The sequence below is a fragment of the Psammomys obesus genome, unplaced genomic scaffold, assembly GCF_907164565.1.
Source record: "Psammomys obesus unplaced genomic scaffold, mPsaObe1.curated_primary_1811, whole genome shotgun sequence".
In the NCBI taxonomy this organism is placed as follows: Eukaryota; Metazoa; Chordata; class Mammalia; order Rodentia; family Muridae; genus Psammomys; species Psammomys obesus.
This window is the reverse complement of record NW_026586383.1, coordinates 4,638,495-4,663,741: the sequence shown is the minus strand read 5'-3', so window position 1 is coordinate 4,663,741 and position 25,247 is coordinate 4,638,495. Positions and strand designations below refer to the sequence as shown.

Below are 25,247 nucleotides of genomic sequence, written 5' to 3'. Positions count from 1 at the left end.
AAGTCAAAACTTGAAAGAACTTCAGTTATTGGCTCCTCATCTCAGTTTAAAGCACATTAACATTCATGCTCTACTCTTGAATGAAGCTTTTATTTGCTGAGCACATCATCTGTATAATGTTGAGTGAGGCCTTCTGAAGTAAAAACTCAAGTCATTTTTCTTAAGCTACTTACTTTCAATATAATTATTATGACAGAGCTTTGTAGGCAAGAATTGTGAGGAGACCATGTAGTTCTTTCCTAATAAACTGGGGGGGGGGGGGCATTATTGCGCACTTAAGTCATTTAAGTTGGGCAGATCTATAACCTTCCCTATTAAAGATCGCTGACAAGTGGTGAGTGTGTGGGTGCAGGATGGGAGTGATGGGCAGTCGGAAATGCAACCATCCTGTCAGCAGGCTCTGGTTGCACAGTACTGATGAGTAAATTGATCTTTTCCAAAGGGCACTTAGGTCTTTCCATAACCCAGAACAGTTCATTTAACCTGTTAAAGTACATGCCAAATACCTCAGAACACAGGCCATATTACTTACTTTAGTAGTGGTGAATTTTATTTACTTTTGTGGAGTGGTCTTGCTGTGTAGCCTAGACTGGTCTGAAACTAGAAATTCTCCTGCTTCCACCTCCTAAATGCTGGGATTACATGCATGTTCCACCATGCTGGATATATATATATGATATTTAAATAGAAGTTTTTGTTGTTGTTGTTTTAATTCTGGTTTGAGAGTTGCAGGAGGCGTGCCACAGCACAAAAGGCACAGGGCTCAGGAGAAAATTTGTTGGAGTTGGTTTTCTCTTAGCACGAGGGCAGCCTTGGTGACAAGTGCTTTTTCTAAGAGGAACATACTGTATCCTGAGTTTATAGCCTTCTTGAATAGTGCATTTAATGTAAAAACCTAGTTTGTTGGTGTGCAGCGCTTTCCTCGAGGTCTTGGGTCTGGCCGTTCTGTTGGTTTAGCAGATAGTCTTGTAGCAGTTTCTACCCCCATATCTTCTACAGCATCCTACCAGAAAACATCTGTATTTCATTTAGTAGGACTAGAGAGATGGCTCAGTGGTTAAAGTGATTACTGATCCCTAGCACCTACATAAAAGGCAGGGTATCGCAGCACACTCCTGTTAGCCTAGCACTGGAGACAGGCAGATCCCTCACTGGCCAGCCAGCCTTGATGAATTGGTGGTGTCTAGGTTCAGTGAGCAACTGTCACTATCCAAAAAAACAAAACAAAACAGGGTGGTGACCTATAGAGGTTGACTTCTGACCTCTGTGTGCATGTATGCCCAAATGCCCACATGTACCCAATAAACAACTATTTTAGTTAGGTACCAAGTTGTCAAAAAATGTTTTATTTTTACAAGATTTATGAAACCTGAGAAATGTTTGTTTTTATGCCAGGTGAACTTTGCCTTTCAGTTTTGAAGGTGGGCAAATAGTCGTCCTCGTTTTACAGATGGAAAGTGGGGCTCTGAAAATGGCCATATTAACTTGTATTACCAACAGCCAGTTTCCTTGGATGCTTAGCCAATAGCAGCATTCCTTAGATTGGTACCGGGAATCTGTCATTGTTACTACTAAGCAGGTAGTTATTGAGGGAAGAGGCAAGGGGTGCTGTAGTAATCTTCTAAACACCAGTAGCCTACTGTGTTCACCTCAGCTTTCTTACAAGACAGCAGTGTACACACTGAGCCTTGTGCAGTCGTGTCCCAAGACAGACTTAGTGACAGTCTTCATAATGGTGAGCTGGCTATGTCCTCAATCTGCAAGAGATCTGGACTAATACTGTGCATTCTTCTCTCGTTCTAGACTACCAAAAGGAAGCGTGGCTACATTAAAAATAAGCTAGTTTTTAAGAAAGGCAAGAAAATCTCTAAGAAGACTGTTTAAACAACACTGTTCTGGCCAGGCCTGTAGCAGTTGTCCTTGTGAGAACCGGTCTTTGCCTTCAGCTCATGTCCTGTTTCACAGCACCAAGGGTACAGAACCATCGCTGGGCCAGGTCAATGTACAAAATTTTCTGACAATGCCTCATTTAAAAATGAAATTGGTTTATTGAGAACAGCTGTTTTCGATTTGTAATGTGAAGCAAGACAGAGCCGTGCTATGAGCAGCTGGCGGAAGATTTTTTTTTTTTTTTTTATTGGTACATATTACCCTTCAAATCTGAGAATTTGGACTAATTGCACCAAAGAACCCTCTAATTTGGTCCCTGGCACATACGTACTTGTCAATTTTTTTTTTAATCTTTTACGAGACCTGCATCTTATTTGAATTACCCAAATAGCAATATATAAGACACAAATGACAGATGTGACAAGAGCTTCTTGACCAATAAACAAACTAGCCCAGGTCTGAGAAAGAAGTGTTAGAAGAGAGTCTACGTCTGTGAACTATTTATTTTCCTGTTTCTCCGGTGTGAAGAATGTTTCATCAAATGTCTACTTTGTCGCTCACTGCCGCTGTAAGCAGCTGCTGCTGACGGTGGGCCTCTGCATAGTTAGCTGACTAGATAGATGTTTGTGTTCAGGCATCAGCACTGCGGTTTAGCAGGTGTTTTCACCAGGTACTTACAGAGCAGATTTCATGCGTTGTTCATTCAAGGGCTAAATTTATATCCTTTGGGAATCATGGTAAGCACACACAGAATGTTGCTGGCCAGGATGGCTTTGTTACCTTAGTACTGAAGTTGGCACCATGTTTACATGCAGACGATTAAGGGGCATGCCCTTAAAGTGGACAGGTATCCAAAGTTCATTTCTGTGACTCTTCAAAATGACAAAGGATTTGTAAACTTTGCCTGGATTTTCATTTTATACCAGTTTTTGTTCATCACAATGATTTCTGTTCACTGCTCCATGTTTTTTACTACCTTAAGCATTTGATGAAACACTCTTTAGTGCTATATAGGCATTTTTCTTACTTTTATTACAAATGTGACAATTGTCAAAAGATGCACTAAAATATAAATGGAGATTGAACATGTTCATTTTCCAGCTTATAGGCAACCTTTATACAGACTTGAAAACTTTATCCAGTTGTTAGTGAGAGAGGGGTTTCCTGCCGCAGGAGAACTTTTTACACATTACACCACTGCTTTGGTGGGAAAGTACAGAACAGTATGTACCTTTTATGAAGAAGCCGTAATTTACAATGCTCCGTGAGAATGTTACTGCTGATTTCCTTTTTCAAGGTGTAGAATATTCTTTGATTTATAGAATTCATTTTTGACCCGGATGATGGTTCTTTTACAGACCAATAAAAAAGGCTGAACATTTTCACAAATAAAGTGTAACTAAATCTGGATTTCTGATACCTTTTTATTTGGGGGATTTTATCTTACTTTGTTGCTTTACAATTCAATGCAGAGAAGTTATTGACCATAAGGGAAATAAAGTTAATTCAAATTTTGTGTTAAGCCTTGTCTTTTGCAGATCTTGTTTTTGAAAGCAGTATGAAGTTCTGATCCCATCCTCCCTCTACTCACCTTAGAAAAGAAAAATAAGTTTGCTCAAACCATGTTTTTAAATTTCACCTTTTTATTCAGAATAAAACGTACTTCATTGTGACTTGTTGGGGTCAGGCAGTGGAAGGAACGGAAGCCCGGGCTGTGAGGAGTACCCGCTCCATAGGGCTCTGAGACTGCACAGCAAGATGTTGAGCCCAGTTTTCACGCCATCTTGGTGTTAGGGAGCAAATTTGGTTTGAAGCCTCGTGTTTGTGAACTCACAGTGCTGTTGTGGGGAAATGACAAGATAGTGGCTTTTACCACACTGGAGTGTTGGCTTGGTAAGCTTAGAAGATTATTTTGAACCTAAGTTCATACCCTGTGTTATCACTAACCCTAAACTTCACAGTGAAGTTTCAGTATCATGACCTTGTAGCTGCAAAGTGAAGTTCACGGCGATGCTTATAGTATAAACTAGGCAGACTGCAGCTTGCACACTGACATTGTTACCCTACTTAAGTTTGCAGTGGCAGCATTCTGAATGCCTGAGCAATGACCAGGACGCCAAAGACTAGACAGTGTAAAAGTATCCTCTATATTACTGTGTTGCTATAGCCAAGGGGCCCTCAGCCCATAGGATCTGGAGCTGTTAATTCCTTTTGGAAAATTGGTACAGCCTTGGCATTGTTGCTCAGTGGTTGAACACTCACCCAGCACATACTACACACTAGCCAAAAATTGATCTGAAGTACACAGTTCAGGGCTGGAGAAATGACTCAGTCATTAAAGTGCTTGCCATGGGGTCAGGGAAAAGATGGGATACCCCTCAAGCTCTCTGACCAACCACTGTAACTGGATTCAGGTTCAGAGGAATCTTACCTCAAAAGCTAAGGTGGGGTATGATTGAAGAAGACAGCTGGCACACCTGTGCGGGCACACACACACTGTTTAGTACTTTAGTTTATCTAAAGTTTAGTTTAGTAGTATTTGTATTTAGTAGTTTAAGTGTATCTACAGCATTAGACAACTGATCTGCCATTCCTTTTCATCTGGCTGCAGTGGCTGCTGCTTACCATGGTTTTTGTTGAACGACGTTTGCTGTGCTTCCCTCAACCCCACCGAGGTAGGGAAGTAGGTGAGAATGCAGTTCAGCCACAGGTTGTGTGACTGACACAGAAATGAAAATGTATAGGTGTCATGTTGAATTACAGTAGAGTAGAAGGATCTATGTCCTTGGCCAGGATCACCTCATCAGAGGCAGCATTCCTGAAGCTGCTGCTGTCTCCTCACAGCCACTGCCAGTGCCACTTTCTCCCTCTTAGCTTCTATGGCAGTGACTGATTTTTTTTCTTAAGCATGGTTAAGTACACCTGCTCTTTAGTCCGTGGAAGTGAAATCACAGAGTATAGAGTCTGCCTAGTCAGCTTCATGAACATCTAGTTAGCAGCATTTATGAACACCATCCAGGTTGTTGGGTAAGGTGGAGGCCATTTGGAAATATACTTTTTCTGACGTGTGTGTTCTGGATCGTGCTATATTGTTTTTTATCTTTTGAAAATTCATTATGTATCATCTCTGAGGTTATCAGTATGAGTATTGCAGTATCAGGGAGTAATGTTCTATACGTATATGGCTCTCAGTGCCTCGTTTGAAAAATCTTTTCATGGCCTGGCGAGCTGACTTGATGGGTAAAGATGCATGCTGCCAAGCCTAAAACCTGAGTTTAATCCCCAGGATGCACGTAATGGAGGGAAACACAGACTTCTTTAGTTTGTCCTCTGATCTCCGTGCATGCCTTTCTCACCCCCAAGACACATTCACAATACATATTAAAAAAAAAAAAAAAAAAAAAAAAGTAAAGCCACAAAGATGGTGTCTGTTCTGTGTTCCTTTCTAGGAAATTGATGACTCTGCCTTTTATCCTTGCCCTCCCCCCAGGATTCTGTTGTTGAGTACTTTGTGAAATGCTTGTTAATTGGTTGGTAGTGGTTGTGGCAGCTATAGCTAAAGTTTGTGTTTTAGGGGCTGGGGCAATAATATCTCAGAGGTTAACACTTGATGCTCTTGCAGAGGAACTGCTTTTGGCTCACAACTGCCTTTAACTGCAGCACCAGGGGATCTGACACCCTCTACAGGTACACAGACATAGACATAGACATGCACAAGTACACATGCACATATGTAAAATCTTCTATTTTAGCCATAGTGGCTAACACATTTGTAATCCCAACACTTGGGGTGCAGGTGTTAACTTCATCTTCAGCTTTGTAGTGAGTTCAAGGCCAACCCTAAGCTACATGAGATCCTGCCTCAAACGGTTTGACAATTTGTCTTTCATATTTTCATGACTTTTATTACCTGGTGTTTTGGTGTGTGATGTTTGGTAAATACTATAAATAATTACTTATTAGAATATAAAAACATGTGCTTTACATTAATGAAATTTTATTTGATCTTGTCATCAGCATCCTAGCAGTTATTCAGAGATTCATGTGGTTGGAACTTGGAAACAATGGTGGTCTCCTTTTTCCTTGTAATGGGTTTGTACTTCATTGTGTTGTGCCCTCTCTCACCAGGAAAGCTCGTGATTGCCATTGAGTATAATTCTTGCAGATATCTTTGATCAAATTAAGCAAATTAACCATGAACAATTTGTTTTGAGATGTGTATGTGTTTCACAGTCTTACTCTGTAGTCTGGGTTGATGTGAACTCATGGCCTGATGATCAGTCTTCTGAGTGCTGGGATTACAAGATCGTGGTATAAATGTCTGTGTGGGTGTGCTGGTTTTTTGTCAGCTTGTCACAGGGTAGAATCACGTAGGGAGAGGAACCTCAATTGAGAAAGTGCCTTTATCATACTGTCATGTGAACACATCTGTAATGATTGATGGAGGAGGTCCCAACCCACTGTAGGCAATACTGGAACTTTGACACACAGGCCACAGGACAACTTGAGTCAGTTCTCTCCTACTATGTATGTGCTGAGAATCTAACTCAGGTCATCATGCTTGGCTGCAAGCACTTATATTTACCCACTGAACGATCTTGTCAGCCCTAATATGATTATGTTGGTTAAGCCTGATCCATAGATGTTAACGTGTTTTTAGGCTGTCTCCTACTTCCAGTACCTAGAGAGAGTCTCTGTTCTGTTGCATGAGCTTTTCTCCCGCAGGTTGCCTATGATTTTATTTACTAAATATTCAGGCTTTGGTGGTATAAGCATTATACTAAGAAGCTGAGTGGGTAAGTGTAGGCCAGTGCTCTGATTTTACTTTGCAGGAGACTTTATCTACCAGAGAACTAGGGGAATTTAACAAGCCAGAGTCACCTGAACCATTTAATGGCTTGAGTGTTGTATACAATGCTGGCCTGAACTTGTACAAAGACCTCAGCCAGTACTCTGATGTAAACATTGTTTCTCATTCTGTAAAGGTATGACCATCTCTCTTTGGCCTTTGCCAATCTCCAAGTTAAATGGCCCGAAATGCTGGCTTTATCTCAGAATTTGTATTTCCTCAGGTTTGCTGGCCTGGTGATAAAGGCACCTTGCACTAGGACCCCTATGTACAGATTTTCCAGCCATCTTTGCTGGGCTCTTGGACCATACTCTAGGCTCCTACTGTCAGAAAGGGACTTTCACAACAAATTGTCCCTTTGGATCCCAGAATGCCTGTAGCACCTGCTTCTGACATCTCCCCTGCTGCCTTAGTTAAATGGACACTACCAAAGTTAACTGTGTCTCTGAACACTGTCACAATCTCAAAATTGGAAAGTGGGCCACATTTTGAGGCCTTGTTTCCAGTCTGGAAGCAACCTGGACGCACTTGGATTAGAACATCAGGAGTCTGCTCTGCTGAGATGGCTTTGTTGAAGGTTGGGAACCAACCAAACGGAAAACTGAAGGTAGAATGGCAGCTAGAGAGACTCATCATACGATCCTCCATTGGCAAGGATTAGCATGGATCAGAAGCTTGGGCCTATTAACTGCTGAGAGAAAGCACTTATAAAATGGCCTTCTAGCCCTATGAAGAAAGGCACAGTCACAAACATTGCAGAAGGTGAGCGCTAGTCGGCCTCAGTGACCGCCTCGGGGAAACCTAGCCATGGGCAAACCTGCCAGCTCCAGTCTCCTGGTTGTGTAAGGTGGCCTCTCGCGTGCTCGCTGGGTGTGCACTGGGCATGCCGGATTGAGTTGATTTTTGTTGGACTCAATTTCTCTTCATCAATTCAGTACCAGTATTCACAGACCTGTTTTCTTCCATTTAATTGGCCCAGTGTTGAAAACTGATCAAAAAGTAATTTGTTTCTGTATTCTGCTGATCCAGGCATGTGTCCTTAAACTACCCCATCCTGGCACGGAAGCCTTAGAATTCTTAATTGGCTAGTGCCAATTCTGTCTCTTCAGTGGCCCAGAGACATGTCCTGGTAATCGTGGTAGACAAGGTACCATCATCTGCCCCATATCTGATGGAGGAAATTGTCTCCAGAATATACTAAGAACTACTAGGAAGACACATTGAAGATCTTTTTAAATATTTTCATTTTATGTGCACTGGTGTTTTACCTGCATGTATGTCTATAGGTGTCAGTTATGAGCTGCCATGTGGGTGCTGGGAATTGAACTGGGATCCTTTGGAAGAGCAGTCAGTGCTCTTAACCGCTGAACCCACTACTCTCCAGCCCCCCACATGGGAGATCTTAATGAGATCTTGACAGAGGAAATCAAAGTGGCAAGTAAATGGAAACAAATAGTAACTGTTGGAGAGTGTACAAAAATGGACTCAAGCCCGATGGGAACACTTCAACTGCTTGGCATGCATGTGATTTGAAGATACATACTTTAGTCAGATCCAACATTCTTTCAAGTTTTCAGAAATAACGGGCTGACGTTTAAAGGGCCTGTGCAAAAGCAAGAGAACTGGGGTTCAGATCCCTAGAACCGGTGCAAATGCTACATAGGTGTTGTTTCTTCCCCCACCCCCACCTCTGCTAATTCCAGCAGCTTTGGCTTCAGAAATTCTAGGTTTGAGAGAGCCTGCCCCAAGGGAGAATGTTGAGTGATTGGGGAAGAAGATTCTCAAATGGGGCTTCCACACGGACGTGAACACATTCACGCATGTGACTGTGGTCACACCTACTTTACAGTCCTTCACTGCTGACAACCGCACTGTGCCAAGAGAACAGTCCCTAGCCTTCCTCGCTCCTGAAAACCAACTCAGCTAGAGGACAGTTCTTACCAAAGTGGTCACTGGGAGCATGGACAAAAACAAAGGTCTACAGTAGCACGTGCAAGTCCAAAAAGCTGTATTCAGGTGGTGGGAAGTGGTATCCTGATTTTACTCACCCTTACCCCACCTGCAGTGTGGTGCAGCCCAATGACATCCCTCCTATAGTGGGTGGAGAGCAGAAGTCAGCTACAGTGACCTGTTTGGGGCTGCGTGGGACACTGGGTTACATTTTGCCTACAATTCTCTCAGGTAAGGCTGGGCAAGCTGTGGAAAGTGTAGACAGTGCTCATGAGGCTGCCAGGGGTTCGCTAGGTCCAGACCTGATGGGTGTGGAATTCTGGGGAGGATAATTTGAGAACCTGGATCGAGATGCTAGAAAATTTAAGATTTACTGTGTTGGGGAGACGCATGGTGTCCTTGCCCACGGAGGCCAGACAGGGGTGTCAGATGCCCTGGAGCTGGAGCTACTAGTAGTCCTGAGCTACCTGTCAAGGTGCTGGGAACTGAATCTGGGTCCTCTGCAGGAGCAGTAAGTAAGCCATCTCTCCAGCCCCAGAAGTCACATTTAAAACAGCACAGACCCAGGCAGTACCTGCCAGGCTGAGAGAGAGCAGGCCTGGGCTGGGCACAGGGATTAGCCTCATCTTCACCTTGCTCGTTCAGTGAAGCTTTCCCCTGGTGTGGAGCCAACATTCAGAATTGGTGCAAAACATAGGCTATGTAGCTATTTTCAAAAGTCCTCTTTATGGAGGGCGGGGAAGCATTTGAAGCAAGAATTCATGGCCTACTTGGGTGGACTTTAATTTTTTGTGTGTAGAGTCCTGGATTTTCGAGATAAATTGGTGGCTTCTGCCATACAAGAGAATGTTCAGCTGAGTCGTGTCTTCTTTAGCCCTACCTAGAACTTCTGGTAGTGTGTCGATGGCAGTGTCAAAAGCAGCATCCCTACTTAGGCTTTAACTTCTCAACTCTGTAATGTTTGTGGCCTTTTTGCATGTAGACTTCATTATTGAGTTGGGGTGTGTGCTTATCATGAGTGGGACTGAATCTTGTCAAATGCTTTTTCTCCATGGGTTCAGATGACTGTAGTTAGCCTCTTTATTAATGTGTGCTATGTTCACACAGTCTGCATTCCTCCACCCTTGCCCTCTAAAAATAAACTTCAGTGTTGTCTGTAATGGTTTAAACATGCTGTGGAATTTGCTGCACTAGGATTTAAGAAAATTTATACAGGATGCTAGTCCTTTTGTTTTTGCTTTGGTGCTGGGCATCATCTGGCAAATTAGGCCAATCCAGAATGGCTGGCATAACTAAATGTTTGGTAAGATTCATCTAAGGCCATCTGGTCTTGGCATTTTGTTGTTGTTTGGGAGATTTTAAGTGACTGATCCAATCTCCTTACTATTTATAGATCTATTCTAATTCCTTAGTTCATGATTCATTCCTAGTAGGATGTGTTTCTAGGAATTTGTTCTTTTCATCCAGGCTTAGAGTTTTGTCAGGACTGTTGTTAGAGATGGAATCTCAAAAGGATGGAATCTCAATTGTAAATGCTCAGGTTGGCCCTAAACATGGTACTCATAATCATTTGCTTCATAGTATTGATAGTTAGTAGCCCCTAAGTGGCACTAATCTGGGATTTTTCCAGTGTATTTAAAACAGGGCTGTGGTTAAAACTGGTGGTGTTCGACTGCCAGCATCCATATCTGGCAGCTTGCTCACAATCACTTGTAACTGGCTCCAAGGGAACTGACACCCGCTTCTGGCCTCTGCAGGCAGGGCACATGATGCACATAAAAAAAAAAAAAAAAAAAAAAAAAAAAAAAACTTCCATTGTAAGTATGGTTATTAGCAATACCTAAGCAAGAAGTCTTGAGACTGATCCACCAATCAGAACTTTTGAATCCCTAAAAATAACACACAAGACACAAGAATTATTTAATCGAAATATATTTGTCTAATGTCTACAAAGTGTCAATAGTTGGTCTTAAGAAAGCAGACAAAAGGCACAAAATTAGTATTACTACAGAGAAGCGTTCATGCTACTGAATTTTATAAATATGGGGTGGCATGGTAAAGATAAAGTAAGCACTGAGCAAAAATCAAGTTAAACTTTACTTTTCTCAAGTTTGTTTGGTCCAAGTTTGACCTGTGTGAAGGCTGAAGACTGACACTCAGCTGGGACAGTGGGCCCCACGGTCTCATGTCTGTCCTAGTTACAGTGGCTTCCTGGCAGTTTGGGTCAAAATCAAGAAAAAAATAATAATAATACACAAGACTATTTATTTGTTCTCTTTCCCCAACTAGATATGAGGCAGTGGTGGTTTTTGTAGTGTATGCATGCGTGTACTGACCTTCTGGAGCCCTTTGTTGTGACTGTGATGTGTTTTCTGCTGTGCAGAACATAGGTGCTCATACTTTGGGCATGAGAAGTGTCAGAAAGATGGGATAAAACTGCCTGGTGGGTCTGGCTCTGATTCATCCAAAGCCACTCCCCCTTCTAGAAGGCTCCACATCAGCCTCCAGGGGCTTCCTGTCCCCTTGTCCAACTGGAAGGCCTACTTGCTCTTTCCCAGGTGTGGACAGACAACCTTGGACGTGGATCATAACAAGCAAAGGGTAGCCACCCACCCTTCTGCCAGGAATGAGTTCCTTTTTCAGACAGGGACTTCATTTGGCCATGCTGCTTCAACCTGCACTGTGACAGGAGTTGGTGAGTGGAAAAGACCTTCATAAGTGTAAAACTACCTTGGCAAAGTGAAAAATACAAAACATCAAACCTTGTGAATAAAAAGGAGCTCAAGATTACCCAGTTCAGCCTTGGTGTGTGCAGATGTATGCACACATGCCTCAGCTGGCTCTTGAATAAATCCTCGGGCAGAATTTGGGGTGCACATTTCACAGTATATGACCCCTTTCTCTGACTTGGATGCTCACAAGAGGTTTCCGCAAATGCCAACAAAATCTTGATACTGTACCACTTTATTCCTAAACATCAGGCCTATCAAGGGCGCCACTGCACCGCCACCCATCAGTGTGTCTTCCAGAGGGGGTTGAAGTACACCCAGCCATCGCCCTGCAAGAGAGGGAAGGATGTGACAGGAGGGCCTGCTAACAGAGCTGAGCTGCAAGGACACCTCCCAGAGAGCCAGCTTCTGATACATGCAGCCCACACAGCACTGGCCAAGACCTGACCCTAGCCCTCCCACCCAGGCCTCTCTGATGGCCTTCCCTACCCCTGTATCCTCTGACAGGCTCAGGGTACCTGTCTCCTGGCCCAGCTGAGATAAGTATGCATTTACTTTAAACAGAAGTCCCACGAAATGATCACAATACAAGGGGTCTCTACAGCTTCTTCTCTGTAGACTTGGCAAGAAAATTTTGAGAGACAGTGGCTAGGAAAGAAAGGTTGGCTGGATGAATCAGAGAGGAAAGGTGAAGGGAGCATGCACACAGACCAGTGACGTGAAAGCCCACCCACCCAGTGAAGGCACGTTGGCAGGTGTCCTCAGAAGGAACACCACCCTTTCAGCCACCAGGTGAGGAAAAGACTCAGAATGGCCTCCGGAAGGGAGTGCAGTTGGTGGAAGCTAATCATCGTCGTGTCGGGATGCTAGGTGTCCTCCTGTTACAGACATGGTGGCCTTTATCAAGCCCCAGAGACAGAACTTTAAGTGGTGGTTTGTCTAACGAACAACTTTCCACGTAAGTCAGGCAAGCTGTCTCGCGGACTCTCCTCAAGGAAAACTCAAGGATTTATATCACCCAGGTCCACACAGGACCCTTCAAGGCAGTCTCCCAAGTGCCTTCAAGTCTGAACCAAAGTGTGGCTTTCCAGTCGCAGTCTCAGCTCCTACCTCCTGTACCTGTCCATAAATTGTTCCTGCCCCATCCATGCCACTAGGCTGTTCTAGCTCACCCCACAGCCAACAGCCAGACACAACAGTCCATCCTTGTAGCCCACTGATCCAAAGCTATGGGCGTTTAAATTTATATAATGCCTTCGCATCATACAAATATCGTAATCTTCATAACCTAACCCTGGCTCCTCACAAAGAATCTGTTATCTGCATGGAAGATAAAAACAAATCTTCCCACTACTAATTAGCCTGCTTCTCCAAGCCACCAGGCTCACTACACAGCTCGGGTGACCTTGAACTTCCGGTGTTCTGCCTTCAGCTCCTAAGTGCTGACACTACAAATGTGTAACACCACACCCAGTGTGCCAGGGAAGCAGCCCACAAACTGAGCTGTACCCCCAGCCCCCTCCCCTCCTACCTGCTAGACAACCCTGTGATACCTTGACACCATCTAGATTAGGTAGGCCCGTGTCTGCCCAGAACCATCTTGGTCACATTAACTGAAACAGTTACGGTCAGAAGTGAGCTAGTGCGTGTGTAAATTACCGCAGATGTGGCTAGCCACCTCAAGGGCCTGCCGCCTTTACTCGCCCACGGTGATGGGACTGCGAGCCTACATTGCTTCCTCCCTACGTTGCTTTCATCAGGGTATTCTAGTTCAGCCATAGGATACAAAACTAAGGCTGACCTCGAATGGACACACAGCCCCTTGTCTGCTTCCCTGAGGGGTGGAGGTGGGAGCAGCATTGCAGGCAGAGGCTCTGCGGAGCTCTGCTCTGTATGTCCCTTCCATGTTGTCCACAGAAGGTCACACTGTGGAAATACTCAATGGCGAGAACTTCTGGCCACCCAGATGTAGAGAGGGAAGAGGGGGAACCTCCCAGCTAGGTGGGGATAGTGGTGGAACAGAGCCACAGTCTCCTCCTGGGCCTGGCTGGCCAGAAGGGTTTCTGAATGGAGGAACACTGCTGGACAAGCATCAGCTGCCTACTTCTGCCCTCAAGATGGTGTGAGATTGGTCCCAATTCCTTGGGGAAATCCTAACCCAAATTCCAGCCCACAGTCCAAGCCAGAGCCACTCTCTACCTGCTCTACCCAAGGCCGGCCTGGCCCTGTCCATCCAACTGTGCAATAGAAGCTGAGGTGACCTTAATGGGGCTAGCACCTAGCAGCAGGCCAGGGTTACCTCTGGGATGAAGTATTTGGGCCGCCAAGGGGTGCGAAGGGTCTCCCGTTTCCGCTCCTCCATCCTCTGCTTATCCTCCAGGCGCCGTTTCTGCTCTGTGGCAGCTTCGATGTCCCCAAGCCGCAGGTAGTGGGTGACTTCCTGCCAGAGGTTCCTAGGAAGGCAAGGGAAACCCTCAGGTTGAGCCAGATATTGAGACGACAGCAGCCAGAGAGGGAAGGAGGTCTAGGAAGCTGTCTTCGGGAATCCAGCCAAGGTGTCCTGAAACACAGGAGCCCGTCTGGACCCAGGGCTTCCTGGTCACGTTTGCTGCCTCCACACTACCTGCCTCAAACAGCAAGTCTCTGGAGATGGAAGTTACTGGAAAGAGCAGACAGAGTGCTACCGCCACCACCAGGGGCAGCAGGTGTGCACAGCTGTCACCAAGCACCCCTCTACACACCTCAGAAGAATGCATTTCATGGTCATGACCCAGAGACAATTAGTAGGTGTGCTTTGCAGAGAAAACAGTGTCAAATGAATGTGGAAAACAGGGAACCTGACTTAAAAGCCCAGAATGCCAAGCTAGGAGAAGATGGAGAGGGAGGAAGAAACATCAGAGCAGGGAGGGGCAGGCTCAAGAGGAAGTCAGGGGTGTCCCCCAAGAGCTAGCACAGGGTCTAGCAAGGTCAGAGTGGCATTTCCAGGCCTGCCTCTGTGATCCCAGACACCACCTTTGCTCAGACAGCATTCTGGTCATCAGGAGCACACGCACAGGACGGGCAGTCTCCTCAGGCTGGTACCACAGTAGAGCTAAGACTACCAGACGAGTTATGCTGAGGCTCTGACTCGGAGGCTTGAGCCTGGGCAGGGATGCTGAGGACAGATTGTAGAACAGCCATCCCACATCCTACGAGGGTAGCTCAGTTTCTCTCCGGTCAGCTGCATGCTGTCTGTGTTGCTGGGTTTTGAGGCAGGGTCTCATGGTATATAAGCCCAGGCTGGCTTGGTTTCCTGCCTCAGCCTCCTGAGCGTTAGACCTCAGGCAGTCACTGTCTCCATGCCTAGCACTATGCTTAAATACACACACGGGGAGAAGAAAGCCCAGCAGCCCCTCTAACTGGCACTGGGTTCCTTCCCTGCCCATTGCAGGATTCCCAGTACCGAGAGGCTGACCAAGGAGTAGCTGACCCTCATCCTGGGCATGTCCCTGCAATGGGGCTGGTGGTGGACTGCCTCCTTATTATACCCCTTTCTCTTCCTGAAGCCACAGCCCAACAGTCAGGGTGGGGGGAAGGAAGAGTTCATACCTCCACCTCAGCACAGAGAAGTTGTATTCACCACCACAAATAAATATGGCTGGTTTTCAAACCAGTATAAAAGAGGGCCCTACAGCTGTGCCTAACTCCTGTCTACACTGTTGTACCCTGCTTTTCTTCCACTCAGCAAGCACATCTTCCATGCAGCTCTACACTTTTCTAGTCCCAGCAAAGCCTTTCACACATTTCCTTACCACCTGGGAAAAAACAGACTTCGATTTAAAGGAAGCCTTGGCAAACATTGTCCATGCAGGGCCAGATAGTAAATCTTAATGGGTCTTGGTTGCAGCAAAACTCTGCTGTTGCCAATGAACTAGTACTGCCATGAATGAGCACTGCTGCTTTTTTTTTTTTTTTAAGATTTATTTATTTATAATGTATATAGCATTCTGCCTGCATGTGTGCCTGCACGTATGCTCACCAGAAGAGGGAACTAAGTCTCACTATAGATGGCTCTGAGCCACCACATGGTTGCTGGGAAATGAACTCAGGACCTTTGGAAGAACAGCCAGTGTTGTTAACCTCTGAGCCATCTCTCCAGCCTCCGCATGGCTACTTTTCAGTAAAACTTTATTTTAAAAAAAAAAATCAGCTGTGGGCCAGCAAGATGGCTCAGTGGGTAAGGGCACTTGCACCAAGCCTGACACCCTAAGTTGGAGCCCAAGAATCCACAGGGTAGAAGGAGCTATCTGCTGATCACCACATGTGTGCTGTGGCACACACATGCCCACATACATAAGCATAAATGAATACAGAAAAAAATGGTAAACCAGCCAGGGCTTAATTCGACTCATGGACCATGTTGGCTAATAGCTTAGATTAAAATATCAAAATAGCATATTCTATGAATAACCTGCTCATAGACCTATACTTGTCACTTCCAGAAGCCACATAATATACAATATAGTGCATATTTAATTAATAATTAAATGGATATTTCATAATTTTACTTAACCCTTTTCCAAATAGCAAGCAATTATATGGTTTCTCTTTCTTGAACGGCTTTCTCAAAAATAAACTCATGTTTGGCTCTTTTCTGGATTTAATAATTTTCCAGCCAACAAATAGATTCCCCAGAAATAGAATACAAGATTAAAGTGAGCTCATGTATCTAAATCTAATGGTCCCTAAGCCGCATCTGCTTCTACCAGAAGCACAGGATGTGTGGAGTTGATTTCACTACCCGTGTCGGCACTCAATATTTTAAAAATAACCATCAAGTATGAAAAAGAAAATTTCCACTGCCTCACTGCATAGCTGTTTCAGTTAGCAGCAACCCCATGATTAATCTATAATCAACCAATAATACGGCAGTTGGGTGGACAAGCTAGCTCAGGACAGGCAGCACAAGTCTGCCAGATTGGGGGAGGGGCATGACAGCTGCAAACCAAGTGACAGCTACATGGGTTTGTCCCCAATGGGCAGGGGTGGGCATGCTGTCAACAGCTGAAGGAAGCGCCCTCTGGTCCTTTGCCATTAGCTGTGCTGCTGACGTTTCCTGTGAGTCTCGGCCAGGGTGCGGGCAGCCGAGCGGGGCAGCCGCACCTGGACTCCATGGGCCCCTGCTTCTCCAGAGGTCGAAGCTTCTTTGGATACACAGGCAGGGCAGTCGTGTCGATGACTTTGGTCTCCCCATTGCTGTAGGTGAACTCCAACGTGCCGTTCCACTCCCCGTGTGCTTTGCAGACGATGGTGTTGGTTGGGTTGTGTTTCACTTCTGCTGTGACCCTGAATCAATCAATGAGTCAAATGAATCAAAAAGGTGAACTCTGCTTCACAGACTTTTAAAGGGTGGTTTAGGGAGAATGGAGTGTTCTGCCTGCGTGTAACCCCTGGCCCCTAGGAAACAGAGGCAGGGGAATCTAGGCAAGACTAAGGCTAGTCTGGGCTGAGCAGATAGACTTTGTATTTAAAAAGAGAACGGAATAGAGAAAGGAAAGGAAAGAGAAAAGGGCAAAACCATGGAATAAGTCCAAATCAAGTTTGAAGATGGATCAACAGTAAGAGCGGTCAGAGCCTGCTTCTCTGTTCTGATAGATGAGCTCAGCAGTTGTATAAGATGCCGTCTGTCACCAGGATGATCCAACACTAAAATACATTCCCTCCTCTCCAAAACAGCATCTCCTAGTGCTACATTTTTACCATGGAAAGCGTGTAGGAAGAACTTTTCCATCCTTAAATAAGGTATTGGTTCTATGCCAAGCATTGTGGTGTATGCCTGTAATGCCAGCATTTGGGGCAGGGGCAGGCAGATTACAAATTGGAGGCTGGCCTAGGCTCTACAGCAACTTGTCTCAAAAACAAAAACAAAACAAAACAAAACAAAAAACAGAAGCTAAAGCAAACAATCCAATCACCACAAAGTCAGCTCTGTGCGGGGATGAGGCCTGGGCTGCTCCCGCCACTCCCCAGAGTCCATGCATCTCCCCAGCATCCACACATTCCAGATAGAGGCCGAGCTAAACCTGCTAGTCCACGGCAGGCCCTGTGGACTCAGCGAGCGCTAGATGACCACCCTCCAGTTCTCTTTAAGAGACCATGTGTGGGACCGGGGGATGGTTCAGCAGGTAAAGCCTGAATTAGATTCCCCAGAGCCCATGTGAAGGTGGAAGGAGAGAGACAACGCCACAGAGCTGACCTCTGACTTCCACAGGCACACCACCACACCCTCCCCACCCCCACACACTCAAGCATGCACACAACGATGATGGTAAGAGGCCTGTGAAGACTGTTGTCCTGGGCATGGTTTGCGAAACCCAGGGCTCTACATCTGAGTGGAAGGAAACGCCCCTGGAGCCAAGCCCTCTGGCCCCAGTGGCCCAGCTTGTGCTGCGTTTCCAGTTTGCTTTTCCTATTTTGATTCTTTTAATTACATGTACTGGGGGAGAGGGATGCACACGCTGAGTGTGGGTGCCTGTGGAGATGGGAGGCATCAGAGTGCTTGAAGCTGGTGGTATAGGTGGTTGTGAGCCATCCAGTGTGGGTGCTGGGGACTGACCTCTGGTCCTCTGCAACAACAGTTAGGTATTCTTAACCTCTGAGCCATCTCTTGAGCCCACATGTCCAGTTTTCAAGTGTAGGCTTGGAAGCCACCTCCCTTGGCCTAAGAACTATTCAGGTTCCTCGTGGACATGCCTAGTGGTGCAAAGGTCCAGTGGTGTGGCCGGAAATGCCTCGCAATCGGCTCTCCATAGGGGACACACGGCTGCAATGCTTTCGAAGATCTAGCTATTGTCTTTCAACTGCCAGCTTGACAACTGAATGCTGGGAAGACAAACACCCAACCAGCATCCGATCCAGCCCCCTGCTGAGGGAGTCTGTATGTGCCCCCAGGCAGCACCACACCAGCAAGGCCCTAGAAGCAGCTTGGGATCTGAGGTCTGCACAGTGGCAGACCTTCCTCCACGGTGACCTCTCCTTTAGTTCAAAATCTGGTTTCCCCAGCCCCTAAGGACAGAGACATAGTCTGTGGCTTGGATGCCCAGGACTCCAGGAGCTGAGAAATGGGGATTGCCACAATGCCTGTGCTTGCAGGGTCTTTCACTATAAAGTAGGACGTCAAAAGATTGTTTATTCTCTGGGTGACTTCTGTATACCATAGACCCCCCTCCCAATAAATGAGTGAGGAGGGCCCAAAGCCTACCCTATGATGTGGGCAGGGGGTTGGGGAAGAGGTGTTTTTGCAAATAGGATCTGTTCATTCTATCTTGATGGTTAGGGTTATGGTTACTGAAATGCCATCTTTTTTCAGGGTAGCACAGTAGGAAATTGAACCCATGTCTTTGTGCATGTCTGGTAAACACTCTACTGATGAGGTATGGCCCAGCCCTTGGCTTTTAGAGACAGGGTCCTACTGTGTAAACTAAGCTAGCCTGGAGTGTGCTGGGTAGCCCAGGAGCTTCTCTTGGCTCTGCCTCCAGAGGGCTGGGCTTGTAGATAAGTGGCAGTATGCCTGGCTAGGAATCCATCTGTTTATTTGTTTGTTTGTTTGTTGTGGGTTTTGGTTTGGTTTGGTGTTTTTTTTTGTTTTTGAGACCATCTCCTGTATCCCAAGTTAGCTTCGTTTAAGTATCCAAGGATGATCTTGAACTTCAGACTCTCCTGCTTTTGCCTCCTAAATGCTGGGATTACCGGTGTGCCCACCATGCCTAGTTTCTTCAAAAGAGTGTGAGGAGACTGAGACATAAAAAGAAACACGGCCAGAGTCCTGGCTGCTTCCTACCTGTGGACCTTCCCTCCGTAGAAGGGCTTTGTGTGGAACGTCACAGTGGCAGAGTACCCGGTCTTGGCACAACCGATGCTGACCTTCCCTCCAAGCTCCACCCACGGGACGGTGAGGATGGAGCGGGCATAGGCACTGGGCAGTGTGAAGACATAGTCTTCTCCGTGGTCCAAGAGCCGAAGCACACCTCCAGGAGAGAAGGAGAGTCAGGCCAGCAAGGACAAAGCAGAGACCATGGAGGACAGGAGCAGTCAGGCGGGAAACCCATGAGGCTCCTGCAACAATGGCCACGCCCCTCACTTGGACAGAACTCTCTGCTCGTCGCCCTGTGTTCTGCAGCTCTGGAAAATACCATGAGCAGGGTAGACCTGCTCCGTCACCCAGGTGGACATTAGTCACGGAGCAAACACACCCCTGCGAGTGGGACCGAGGCAGTAGGGGAGAGGTGGACAGTGCCAAGGAGGCCCCTGTTAGGACAAGTGAACCTAGAAGAGGAATGTGCCTCAAGGAAGGAGCATTTGAGCTAGGTATTAGATGAGACCGGTACATAGAGCTGCATATGCAATTCCCTGTGATGACAAGAAAGACCAGGAAAAGGACCCCTGTGTGGGAAGAGGTGGCCTGCAGAGGTATGCAGGCTGAGCAGACCAACATGGAAGGCCAAGGCTCCGGTCTCGCTCCAGGGCAGCTGGAGTGTGAGAGGACCCCATGAACAAGCACCTAGACTTGCATGCATCGCCCTGCCTCCCACCGCTTCAGAACTGAGGCAAGGGCAGCCACTGCCAAGGGTACCTTGAGCCTACATGAATGGCAGCTCTGCTCTTTAACTGGATATACACGGCTAGAAGGGGTTTGTGATGTTCCTGGTTCCCTGGGGAGCAAGAGTGGAGACTGGGTCCAACAGTCCCCCTGAGGCCCGAGTGCTCACTGGTCACCAGCCTCCTGAGAGCTCCTCCATGGTGCCCTCCCAGCTTCACAGCCTCCCAGGGTAGGGGATCATGGTTTCAGGGATGCCATAGATGGAGCCTAAAGGCCATGGTCAGTCCTTATTTCTCTTCTGAAACAAAGGTTTCGAGCAGAGGGAGATCGAGGAGAGGGCAGAGGGGAGGGGAGAGAGAATTCGCACACTCACAGGGGGTGTGGTAGGCGGGACACAGAGGTCTGGGTACAGACCTCGAGGAAAGAGTCTGATGCCCCATCATCACACCCACCCTCTGCTCACATCATCAACAGGGGCGTGAGATGCCTCACTCACACCATCGTGGCTTCTGACCCAGGCCTAATGAAAGAGCCTAGCCTAAACATCTGTCACAAAGCTTCCTTTTGTGCAAGACTTCCGCAAACTGGGCAGCTTGAGGAGACAAGAGGCAAGGGCTAGACCAGAAGGTTGGAAAAGAGAAGTCACAGTGTGTGATGGCCCACATCTGTCATCCAGAGCCTGAGGCAGGAGGACTGAGAACCAAGGCCAACCTGAATAATACAGTGAAAACAGCCCCTGTCTCAAAGAAAAAGGAAAAAAGCCACCAGGACGTTCCTGTCACTCCCAGTTCCGATTCTACGTTCCTTGGCTCCTCAACCACCGGCCACCTCTCCAGAGAGGAGTCTGGAAGAAGCTGTCAGTCACTTCTAGGCCTCCACGCACATTGCAGGTATTAATGGCTACACAGTAGACATGAGAGTTAGTTTTCACTGGCCTGATAGATCATACCTCGCAATCTTATCATGTGACCTTTGGTGGGCCCCCTCAAAAATTCCCCGGTCTCATAAATTACAGTCTGGAAGCAAACGCATACATTTAGCCTTTCTCAGAAATACAACTTCACCGTCTCCTCCCCTCGATTACAGGAGAACATATCCTGTCAGATGTGGCCTGAGGTGGAATCGCTTGGGAAGGGAGTCTCAGGGAGGAGCTGATTGATGAGGCTGCTCTGAGGGTGTGCCTATGAGGGGCTTTAATTGGGTCATTTGAGGTGGGAAGGGCTGCCCTGGATGTGAACAGTGCCAGGCCATGGGCTGGGGTCCACGAAAGAGGAGGAGGAAGTGAGGCGCATTCCAGCACGCACGAGTCTACTGCTCTCTTGTGACGGGGACACAGGGCAACCAGCTCTCTCAAGCTTCTGCTGAGACTCTCCGGCAATGACGTAACCCAACCCACAACTGACAACCAGGCAAGCTTTCTCCCGTAAGTTGCTCTTGTCCATTTTTACCACCGCATCAGGAAGGGAAGCCAAGATAGTAACGGCCTTGCAGATGCTCAGCTTCTCTCCCTGAGGCTGCAACCTCACCTCAGGGCCTAACCTCCTATCCCTAACCAGGCCATCTGGGTACTAGCCTGCTTGCTGGAGCCCACACCAAGGGCAGGGCCAGTCAAGTTGCCTGGAGAAGTAAGGCTTTCTAGAGCCCGTTATCAGTAAGGAGGTTCTCAGGCCTGTGGCTCTGTCTGCATGAAATAGGCAGGACCTGGCGGTGCAGGGACATTTGACTACAGACAGAATCTCTCTTAAAAAAACAAAACAAAACAAAACCAGCTAAAGAATATATTCCACAGAGAATTTAGAATAAATATTAAAATCAAACAAAATAACCCAAATGCCATTTTTTCTAATTTTTATCAATGTATCGTGCATGCATGCGTGTGTGTGTGTGTGTGTGTGTGTGTGTGTGTGTGTGTGCACGTGTGCACGCATGCATGTGCGAGCGTGTGTGGCAGTGGAGAGGGGCCATGCATGGCAACCAGAAGGTAACTTGTGGGAGTCGATTCTCCCCTCCCATCGTGTGGGTCCTAGGAATTAAATTTGGGTTTTCAGGGCTGGCGTGCCTTGGCCTACTAAGTCATTTCCTGGGCCCCAAGTTTTGTTTTTCAATAAAGACAGGAGGAACTGCTCCTGTTTCCAATACAGATCCAAGGACACAAGTCACTGCAAACATACACCTCCGGGCCTTAGCTGGCCTGTCCCTGAGCTTTCCGCTCAACCGCACAGCTATGGGGACCTACCCGATGGCTTGCTGCCCAGGGTGGCATTCTGGCCTGCATCTGGGGAGAATTCGGAGCTCAGGAGGAGGTTGACTGAGGCAGAGGACAGGTCCAAAAGGAAATGTCTGACCTGACACCTCCTCCAGGACAGGCCTAGGCAGCCCTGGCTGGCCCTGATAGGGGCTAGAAGGTAGATGGGACAGCAACCATTCTTCCCTGCTTAGATCTCCCCTCACATGGTCCTGAACCTGTGACCTTGGGAACTTTCTGGGAAGTGTCTCAGGTTTGGACTGCCCATCCAGACTCAGGGTGTAAGCTCGAGTCCCCAGCGAGAGAGATCACACAGAGCGCCCTCCAGGTACTGCTTCTTCAGCGGTACTGGCAGTATTTACTCTCCCCAGATCCCACTTGGAGAATTCCCTTGGGCCTGCACTCAGACATCACCACAGACAAAGGCCATCTGGTCACCGTGACCTCCGCGCCCGGACACCATAGTCATAATTTATCTTCTTACAGTTGATCAGTTTGGCCTGCCACAGCCGCCTCTCCACCCATGGGACACCACCCTTGGTGACAGCCTCTCTGTCTCTGCTAAAGCTTCTGTACCCCTGGACAGCAGGGGCCAGGGTTCCCAGAGCAAGCTCCTTGGCCTTGAGGCCTTTACATTACATAACTGCACCTTGGCCAGGGACCCTCCTGGCAATGCGTATGGCTCTCCACAGGAGCACCACCCTTAGCCGACGGTGACCCTCCATTCTTCCTCCACTCCCTCTCCCTCTGTGCTCTGTTCGTAGCTACACACACTTCCAGCAAAATCCTCCCAGCAAACACCCAACGAGGGCCGGCAAGGTGGCTTGACAAAGGCGCCTGGTGACAACGGGAGAATCGGGAGTTCAGGCCAAGCAACCTATATGACTGGAAAACTGACTCTTGCATGCTGTCTTCTGACTTTCATTTGCTCACTGTGCTGGGCATATATGCATACATGTGCCATATATATATATATAACCTGCCACCTCAGGGAAGAACCAGATGTGGTGGCTAAAGCTTATAACCTAGCACTAGCGATGCTAACAATGAGAACTACATGAAATTCAAGGCCAGCCTGGGCTGCACAGTGAGGACCAGGCCAGTCAATACTACAAAAGAAAATCCTCTCTTAGAAAAACCCCCAACATGCAAAAATGAAAACCCACCTCAGTGACCCTCACTCTCCCACCCCCAGGCACACCCCTCTCAGCCCTCCCACCTTGGAACACAACTGCTCCCTTAGAGACTCATGGCTGACGACCCGAATTCAATCCCCAGAATCCACATGGTGGGTAGAAAGAACTGATTCTATCCTTTGAACCTTCACGTGTGCATTATATACATACACACGTAAGTATAATTAGATGTAATTACAAAAATTTTAGGGCTGGAGAGATGGCTCAGAGGTTAAGAGCACTGGCTGCTCTTCCAGAGGTCCTGAGTTCAATTCCCAGCAACCACATGGTGGCTTATAACCATCTATAATGAGATCTGGTGCCCTCTTCTGGCTGGCAGGTGTACATGCAGACAGAATTCTGTATATATAATAAATAAATAAATCTTTAAAAATAAATAAATAAAAGTTTTAAAAAAGCTACATAGCAATAAACCATGCTGAAGGCCTGTGCATATAATGGCCTATTTCTTTCCCAGATGTAAGCCTACAATTTTTTCCTTTTTTTTTTTTTTTTTTTTTTTTTTTTGTTTTTTGTTTTTCGTTTTGTTTTATTTTGTTGTTGTTTTGAGACAGGTTTCTCTGTGTAGCCCTGCCTGGCTGTCCTAGAATTCACTTTTGTAGACCAGGCTGTCCTTGAACTCAGTGATCTGCCTGCTTCTGCTCCTCACCCCACCCCACCCCCAAGTACTGGGACTAAAGGCATGCACCACCATGCATAGCTAACCTACAGTTTTTTCAAGACTCTCTCAACACTATAAACCTCCTGTGGAGGCTCAAATAGAAATGGCCCCATAGGCTCATTTATTGGAATGTCTGGTCTCCAGTTGGTAGACTGTTTAGGAAGAATCGGGAGGTATGGCCTTGGAGGAGGAGGTACCTTTCTGGGGGTTGGCCTGTGAGGTTTCAATAGCCTGTGTTAGTCCTTTCTGCCTTCTACTTTCAGATCAGATGTGAGCTCAGCTACGGCTCCAGCACCAGGCCTGCCTTCCTGCTGCCATGTTCCCGCCATGATCACAGACTCACCCTCTGAAGCTGCAAGCAAGCCCCCAGTTAAATGCTTCTTTTTATAAGTTGCCTTGGTCATGGTATCTCTTCACGGCAACAGAACAGCGACTAAGACAACTACCCAAGGCACTCCAGGCAATACCCATGACCTCGCTGACCAAAAGGAAGAAAAGGGGACGTTTTTAGTAACTTTTCATGATGTGACTTGAGAAGCCACAAAACCCACACATACAGAGATATGGCTAAGGTCTCAGGTCAGCTCACCTGACAGTGGAGACCCACGTGTGGGCACGGCTCCTCCTTTTTCTATTATAGTCCTTCTCCCATGCTTCAATCAATGCTTAAATGTCTTACTAAACGCCAGTCCTGTTTAATATGGGCTGGCCCTGACATTCTTTTCCTCAAAGAATCCTAGTTTCACCTGAGTGGAGGTCTGGAAAGGCTTTTCTCACTCAGGTTGCTGCTGGTGGCACAGAGCTAGGTCTCAGGGCCACCCCCTCGCAAGGCCCCACCCACTAGCAGATCGCCAGCCTCCACCCAGGCCCTTCCTCCTGATCTTTTTCTCTGTAGCTCTCACTTCCCAACACAGAACTCAGATGACCCCTCACTCGTTTCTTTCCCAGTCACAAAAATGCAGAATGCTGCACACTAGGGCATGACGGTTTCTTCTTTGCTTATTTAAGTATCCCCAGATGCCAGGACATGCCCAGCACCTCTATGTGCTCAACAAAAGTGTGCACAGCAGGGCTGGTGAGAGGGCTCAGCAGGGAAAGGCGCTTGCCGCCAAAGCTGAAGACCTGAGTACATTCCCCAGCACCCACGTG

The 25,247-nt window shown here is 47.0% G+C and overlaps 2 protein-coding genes across 3 annotated transcripts in view; one reads left to right on the top strand and one right to left on the bottom strand.

Moving 5' to 3' along the window:
* Stt3b (STT3 oligosaccharyltransferase complex catalytic subunit B) overlaps window positions 1–3,412 on the top strand; it is a 67,636-nt gene extending 64,224 nt beyond the window's left edge. Inside the window, exon 16 of the mRNA XM_055601674.1 lies at window positions 1,804–3,412. Within this exon, the coding sequence (XP_055457649.1) occupies window positions 1,804–1,884 (81 nt within the window). The 3' untranslated portion in view covers window positions 1,885–3,412. The remainder of the gene's footprint in view (window positions 1–1,803) is intronic.
* A 7,193-nt stretch (window positions 3,413–10,605) lies between these two features.
* The window catches only part of Osbpl10 (oxysterol binding protein like 10), a 196,812-nt gene continuing 182,170 nt past the window's right edge, over window positions 10,606–25,247 (bottom strand). For both annotated transcript variants that reach the window (XM_055601643.1, XM_055601642.1), the window contains 4 exons: window positions 19,238–19,424; window positions 16,561–16,743; window positions 13,718–13,871; window positions 10,606–11,747 (listed from right to left, as the gene is read on the bottom strand). In XM_055601643.1, the coding sequence (XP_055457618.1) occupies window positions 11,703–11,747; window positions 13,718–13,871; window positions 16,561–16,743; window positions 19,238–19,424 (569 nt within the window). In that variant the 3' untranslated portion in view covers window positions 10,606–11,702. The remainder of the gene's footprint in view (window positions 11,748–13,717; window positions 13,872–16,560; window positions 16,744–19,237; window positions 19,425–25,247) is intronic.